Below are 7689 nucleotides of genomic sequence, written 5' to 3' on the forward strand. Positions count from 1 at the left end.
TCGCAAATATGCTGCAGATATGGTTGCACTATCAGTTGGAGGATGGCATTCATGTATCGTACAGCCATTGCAGCACTTTCCACGACCACCAGTGGCATACATCGGCCCCACATAATGCCACCCCAAAGCAGCAGGGAACCTCCACCTCACTGCACTCAATGGACAGTGTGTCTAAGGCATTCAGCCTGACTGGGTTGCCTCCAAACACATCTCTGACAATTGTCTTATTGAAGGCATATGCCTTCACATTCATCGATGAAGAGAATGTGATGCCAATCCTAAGCAGTCCATTGGGCATGTTGTTGGACCCATATGTACCGTGCTGCATGGTGTCGTGGTTGCAAAGATGGACCTCGCAATGGATGTGGGGAGTGAAGTTCCACATCATGCAGCCTATTGCACAGTTTGAGTCATAACACGACATCCTGTGGCTGCACGAATAGTGTTATTCGATACGGTGTCATTGCTGTCTGGGTTCCTCCAAACCATAATCCATATGTAGCAGTCGTTCACTGCAGTAGCAGCTGCTGGGCAACTTGAGCAAGGCATGTCATCGACAGTTCCTGTCTCTCTGTATCTCCTCCATGTCTGAACAACATTGCTTTGTTTCACTCCAACGTGCCTGGACACTTGCCTTGCTTCCTGGCACAAAGTAACAATGTGGATGTGATCAAACCAGGTATTGACCATCTGGGTATGGCTGAACTACAGACAACACGAGCCGTGTACCTCCTTCCTGGTGGAACGACTGGAAGTGATTGGCTGTTGGAGCCCCTCCTACTAATAGGCGCTGCTCATACATGGTTGTTTACTTTGTGGGCAGGTTTAGTGACATCTCTGAACAGTCAAAGGGACTGTGCTTGTGATGTAATATCCACAGTCAACAACTGTCTTCTGGAGTTCTGGGAACCAGAGTGATGCAAAACTTTTTTTGATGTGCGTATATTACTGTCAAAATTACACTTCCTGCTTTGATTCTCTTTCACTTCATTCCACAAACTGGGGCACAAATTCTGACTAACCACAGCTAACTTATTCCAGAATGAACCTTTATCTAAGTTATCATCAATCTTGTCCCAAACAAACTTCAAAAAGTTTTCACCTTTATTCTCCAGGCTCACAGATACCTCACCTTCACTATCTGGATCATTACTCTGCATGAGATTAATGAAAAACTGTTTTGAGTGGACTGTATTGTCAACATCATTTACAAATAACTCTGAAACTTCAGTATTCTTAAACTCCGCAAATACTTCAAACTCATCACCACATATTCCTCCAAAATTACTTCATCAACATCACTGGCATATAAGTCTCATATCCATAAAAGTCACTTATCTTACTCACCTTTATTTTCAGTAAGCCTCAGACTTAGCAACCTCTGTTACCTCACAGGTCTCATTAACATCTACATAAAAAACATCAACTAGTCCAGATCCTATACAGTCATCACCTGATTTACATACATCAACAATACTGTTTTTCACCCATGAGAAGAAATCATTAGTACATACTACACCAAAATTCTCACTACTGTCACATTCTGGTTTGTGATTAGCACTTAAATCACCATAATTAAACATAGTGTCCCAAAACTTTTCATCAAAATATAAATGAGAAATCTGATATTCCTTCTGTTCAATTTCAGATAAGTGTGCCACATCACAAACGCTGTTATTGCTGTCTAATAGCAAGTATAACTTATGGGTCCTGTGCTTGTTATGTTTCCTCATCCCAAAACTGTGGACCTTCATTGAGGCAAAGTGCCATTTCCCGAGTAGTTACTTCTATGATTGTTTCTTCTGTTAAAATGCCAGTGGTTATTGCCATTATTCCTTTCCTGTTGCTGTTCAGAATTCTCCCTCTATTGACACTTTGATCCTGATGAAAGTTACCATTCCCTCTGTTTCTGTGATTACTCCCATTGTGATTTCTATCATTTCTATTATTATGGTACATAATTCTTTCTACTGCCCTATCCAGCTTGTCAACATATTGTAAAAATTGTTCAAGACAATTGTGTGGTCCCTGTACTAAATCCCACTGCAATCTTCCTGGTAATCTCCTTTCAAGTGCATCAATCACAGTCAGTTTGTCAAATGGTTTGTCAAGATGTGCTAATTTTTTAAGGTGGTTATTAAAAAACTCTTTCAAAGTGTCATCCCTATTCCTATAAATAGCACCATTCAAAAATTCACTTTTGATTCTCCCCTGTTTTGCTTCCAACCAAAATTTGTTTAAAAAACTTTTCTCAAAACTCTGATATGTTTCCCACTGACTTAAATTTAAATTTACCTATGACAGAGCTTTGACCTCAAGAAATCTTTTAATAAATTTAATTTTTTGATTGTCTTTCATGCCTGACACAAAGCTGTCTCTGCAGTGGTGCAGAAAATCCACTGGATGTAAATTATCTGATGGAAAACATTAGATAGGAGTGTTGGGTTATGTAATACCATTGTTTGCACTCAGCTTTTGGTTAATACAAACTTCCTAAACTGCTGAAATTGTTGACCTAAAACAGTTACATTAGTTTGAACATTGTTTTCTACATTTAAAATTTTTTTGTCTAAACTGGTGACATTTTGTTGGGTTGCAGCTCTTGAGTCACACAGTTTTTCCGCAACAGCCTTCTGTTCAACTCTGATTTCGTCAACATTCTCTGAGTGTTTCACTGACTCAACAATAAACTCATTTTCTGAAACAATAAATTAAGTTTCTAAAACATCAACTTTTCTTTATTCACACTTTTTAACCCCTCTGACAACCCATTTTTTTTTAAACTCTGAAACTTGATTACTAAGTTGACATATCTGATCTTATACTCTGTCCATTTTGCTATTGCTTTCAATTCTTATTTCAGTTAACTAATCATTAACTGCATTAATTTGCAATTGTTATCTGTCTTGATTTCCTATACTTTTGCCAAAATTAACTGCAAAATATCAGTCTTTCCTGTTTCTTTGCTGACTACGATTTCACTCAGCTCAAACATTTCCTGATTGGATCCTGCAGCTTTCATTTCTACCTCACTTTTGCTTTCATCACTAGTCATTTTGTTAACAACCATATGAGTCAACAAACAAATTAATTTCAAAGATAGTTTATACTTATCTTTCCTTTTTGATGTCTCAGGTTGTAATTATAAAGTCCTCTTCACTTTCATTCAGTCCAGTCCATCATTATTGGTAGTACATTATCACTGTTGGTATAAAGATCCTTTCTTAGACAGCCTTCAGTCTTGCTCCATGTGATTGAAAATTGATTCATCCATACAGTTTAAAAACCAACAAAATAAAACAATATCTGCAACCGACAAAACCTCATTATTAGTCAATTAACCACAGATGATGCCCTCACTTGTAATCTCCCCCCTCCCTCCATTTTTGCAGCTATTGTCCACATTAAACTAAGTATTTTATGAATATTTGAGAGGAGCAAAGATTACAATATACTTTATAGTTTACTTAGCTTGTCATGTTGACTTGGCTCCAGTTCTCCTTGTCTAGGGGTCTGATTCTTGGAGCTGAAATTCTCACATTTTGGGTCCTCACAGTTGAACTGAACTAAATAAATTAGAAGATTGTTGTTGCAGAATTTTTGTTTTTACATAAATATATTTTGTCACTTTTTAGTATGCCAGTCTTGTGATTTTCCCTGTTAACAAAGCCGAAATTAAATTGTTCACACAAAAATACAAAGAAATACATCTGATCACATCAGAGGCATACTTATGACTCTTACACTCTGTGGAAATAGCAATACTCTGAAGGGTTTACAGTTTTTCTTGACAAGTGAATTTCTACTAGTTTCTGTTACATTATTACTTTTGATTATTATTTCATAAGCAAATCCAGAAATTAACATAGTAAACAGTACAGTATTGTGTAATTAATAATAGAAATTTTAAGTGTGTCAAAAAAATAATTTTAATTGTACATTCAGAACTAGTACTTACCGATTAAAACATCAAGACTACAAAATTTTACATAAATTTTAGCTCAAACTATAACATACAGTGTATAAAATTATGTGAAAGTTTTCAAAAAAGCAACCAAGATTATACTGACCTTTTCAAAAACTTCAAAAATAATATTGGTATCGACAACTACTACTAGAGGAGGATGTCCTGTTAGACTTATTAGCTTTAAAATGATTGGCTTCTTCCTCCAATTTAGAATCTATTCCTACACAAGCCTCTCTCAATTGGCTCTCACAATTACTTTCTACTTCAGCAACCCTTTGGTTATATTTTGTTAAATTTTCACTCACAAACCTCAGCTCTTTCTTCATACTACCAATACTCCCTTTTATTTCACCTAATTTTAAATTTAATTCTCCTTTCTGTTCATCCATATTTGTAATTACTAAGCAAAGCTATTACTATTTCTGTGGTATTATCCATACCACTATTTTGTTCTGTTTTAACTTTACCAAACGGCAAGAGGCCATTGACAGGTTCTTGCTTGACATTAGAAGGTTGTATCAATTCATAGTAACTTTCAACATTACTTACATTTTTACCATTAGTGGCTGAAGCATTTGCAATTTATTTCTAAATATTACTATTTGTTTGACTGTCTTCAGAACTTATTTCATTACCTACCTCAGTATCGTTTAAAATTTCTGACTTAATGAGAAAACTAGGTACAACCACTATACTATTGTACCAGTTTCCTTTATCATGAACAACAATTTGCTTATCACTAACACTTTTTTCCTTATCAGACATTTTTATAGAGTTAAATTGAACACCAAATTAAACAAGTTACTGAAATAGTTTTTAAATACATTTACCTGATGAGTTCAGTGATGCCACCACTAGATTCTTTTGATACTGTCTGGTATCGTCTGTTATGCCACCTGTTACAGCACACCAAACACAGGATTGGTCCAGTTTTCAAGATGGTTGCCCTCTCAGCCGCTCCAATATTCAACATTCCTTCTTCTGTAGACCGTTCTGGTTATTCATAATTTCCATGGTCCTCATCTGTTGTTCTACCTCACAATCCAGTTGCACTTATCTTCCAAAACTGTCGTGTAGTTCCAGCCACTGTTCATTTTACTCAGTCACATTCTTGTTCTCCACATGAGTGTACACTCCACTAACACTCACTTGAATGTTTCATAAGTTCCCATCTAAAGTGCCTTAGCAAAGTGTTTCTTACACAATAAGTCATCAATGTAAACTTACACTAATATTCCACTTTGTTACATTATGTTTTCAGCACTCGCTTGTTCATAAACACTATTTCAGTTTTTGTATTACTCCTTACTCATCTAAAGAAACATATGTAAATACCACTAGTGTCACTTTCCATTAAAACTCACCTCTGCACACTGTTCGTAGTACTTGCGAGTCCACAAACAAATGCTGTATCAAGTCTGATATTGTTCCTCAAACAGATCACCAGATGTAAGGATACAAGGGGGACCTACCTGTAGATTAATGTTGCTTCTTGGTAGCTGTGACACTGGTCTTTTAGATAAAAACATTTGTGACAGGATTGTATCTCTTAATAAATAAAAAGTCCAGTAGTGCTTTTAAATGTTCACACAGAATTGTTTCACATATTTATTTATGGTATTTGATTCCTATCAACCAGGCCCCATTACAGGTCAAAAATGTTTATACAGGCCTCTTTGTTCTCGTATATGATGTATAATTTTAAATTATATTCCACCAAAAGAATGAGAATAATGAATTAATAGGTGCAAAAAGTAATTTTTCCTGTAGCAGATCAAGAAATTGTCTACAAGCACACGGAATGATGATAATAGTTCATTAAGGTACAGTGGCATGCTTACAAATGTTACTTAAGAAGTCTATCGCTGATTGTAATAGTCATTGCTCATGTTGTTGAATAAGCCTGAGGCCTGTTCAGACAACAACAGTGGAACACACAGTGTAGAGAATACTGAAATCCTGGAGCAAGTTACATACTGACCAAGAATTAACTCCAAGAAGAACTAGAAGCATAATGGTAGAATTGCATGCATTTGGTCCTTATACTGTTGCGTGCTAGAATATTATGTGATTTTGGTTATTTGATTATTATTTGAAATTTCCCTAGGTCAAATTATTCCTTTTTAAATAGATGTAATAATTACTGCCAGACTTTGTTTATCAGATTATCTATATGAGCAATAGCTATTAAAATATACAGAACCAAGCTATGCTTATACTATGAGAGTTACTGACTATTAGGTATGGCATTGATAGTGATTATTAAAATTTGAATATTAAATGTCATGCAGTTCTTAATTATGGCAATTACGTATTTGTTATTGATGTCACTGGGTTCAGAAAATTTAGCCCATCATCATTGTGTTAACATATTCCAGAAATTTATAGTGGTTTTGCCACAATACAAGATGAAAGTTTGGGCTAGTTGAAATCTTTAGTAATTACATCTCCTGAATTAATTAGCTTTGAGCTAAAATAAACATATCTTTGAACTGAGCAAAACTTGGTCTACAGTTCAGAGGTAATCAACTTTTCTGAATCTATTTATAAGCTCACTAGATTTCTATGGATGCTGTCTAGAACAAAAACTTTTGAAACATATATTTTCCAGCAAAACTTTTTAATACAAAATGTTCATTAATACAAAATGTTCACAACAGTGAACTGCATAATCTGAACTAATAGGTTCCACAGGGGAAATTAATTTACATTAGTTTGTAAATTCATATAATGTGTACTCAGATAATGGATTCTGTCATCAAAATTTTTTGGAAGAATAACAACAAGAAAAGAAAAATAACTAGTATTGATCCCAGCTATAATTAGGACTATAAAAGACAAGGTAGGATGGTGGGGGCCAAACTGCTTTGTCACATGGTGAACAGCATTCCTCTCAACAAAACAATCACTCCAACAATCTCAAGACAAGACAGCTAATAAAAAACAAGTTGGTCAGAAATGTTAGTGTTCCAGAGAAAGTGACATTTAATGCCTATATCAATGTACTGCAGCCACTTATTTGGATTTTTAATCAATTTTTTTTAATTTTTGCAGCTGCCAACTATCAATGCAAACATCTGGAGACAAGTTTCCTGTTTCAAGTGTTGTAACCAAAAATCATTCCAGTGTAATTAAAAGGCGTATGGGAACTGTTGCAATAGGCACAAATTAACGGGACCAAAGAGACAAATCCTCATTTACAGCTCAGACTGCTCATATGAAATAGTTTTCTTCTGATTTGAATGAATAATATGGGTGATAAACTTAGAATACAGTTACTGAAGAGGAAAATGTTGAATTGACATTAATAAATTGTAATTTACATACTGAAACGTCAAATTTAACCACTTTTTAAATTGAAATTCATTTGAACTTAATGTATAATTATGTAAGATGTGAATTATTCACAAAAACATGTAAAGCAATCCCATGTGTACTTATTTTATAAATACTTGTTAATATATTAAATTGGTGAGTATTAAAACATTGAAATAAAAAAAATTTTCCATGTGTAGGTGATGACTGTGGAATAAAGTTTTAATACACCTTTGTCCTACATAATACTAATACTCAATATAAAATTCCTTCATCCCACTGTAACTTTGCATGTTCTGCCTAGAATCTGCAATGGCAAGTCAAAACTTCTTTGCAAGCACTGTCACTGTTTATTCACTGAAAATTTAAATGCAAAACATCTAAAAGTTGATGATAATAATACAACA

General features: G+C 34.7%; 1 protein-coding gene across 1 annotated transcript in view; it reads left to right on the forward strand.

Moving 5' to 3' along the window:
- Positions 1–7297, forward strand: part of LOC126412514 (uncharacterized) — a 98329-nt gene extending 91032 nt beyond the window's left edge. Inside the window, exon 6 of the mRNA XM_050082143.1 lies at positions 7022–7297. Within this exon, the coding sequence (XP_049938100.1) occupies positions 7022–7139 (118 nt within the window). The 3' untranslated portion in view covers positions 7140–7297. The remainder of the gene's footprint in view (positions 1–7021) is intronic.
- Positions 7298–7689: the final 392 nt, after the last annotated feature.

Source organism: Schistocerca serialis, chromosome 7 (genome assembly GCF_023864345.2).
Source record: "Schistocerca serialis cubense isolate TAMUIC-IGC-003099 chromosome 7, iqSchSeri2.2, whole genome shotgun sequence".
NCBI classification, from domain to species: Eukaryota; Metazoa; Arthropoda; class Insecta; order Orthoptera; family Acrididae; genus Schistocerca; species Schistocerca serialis.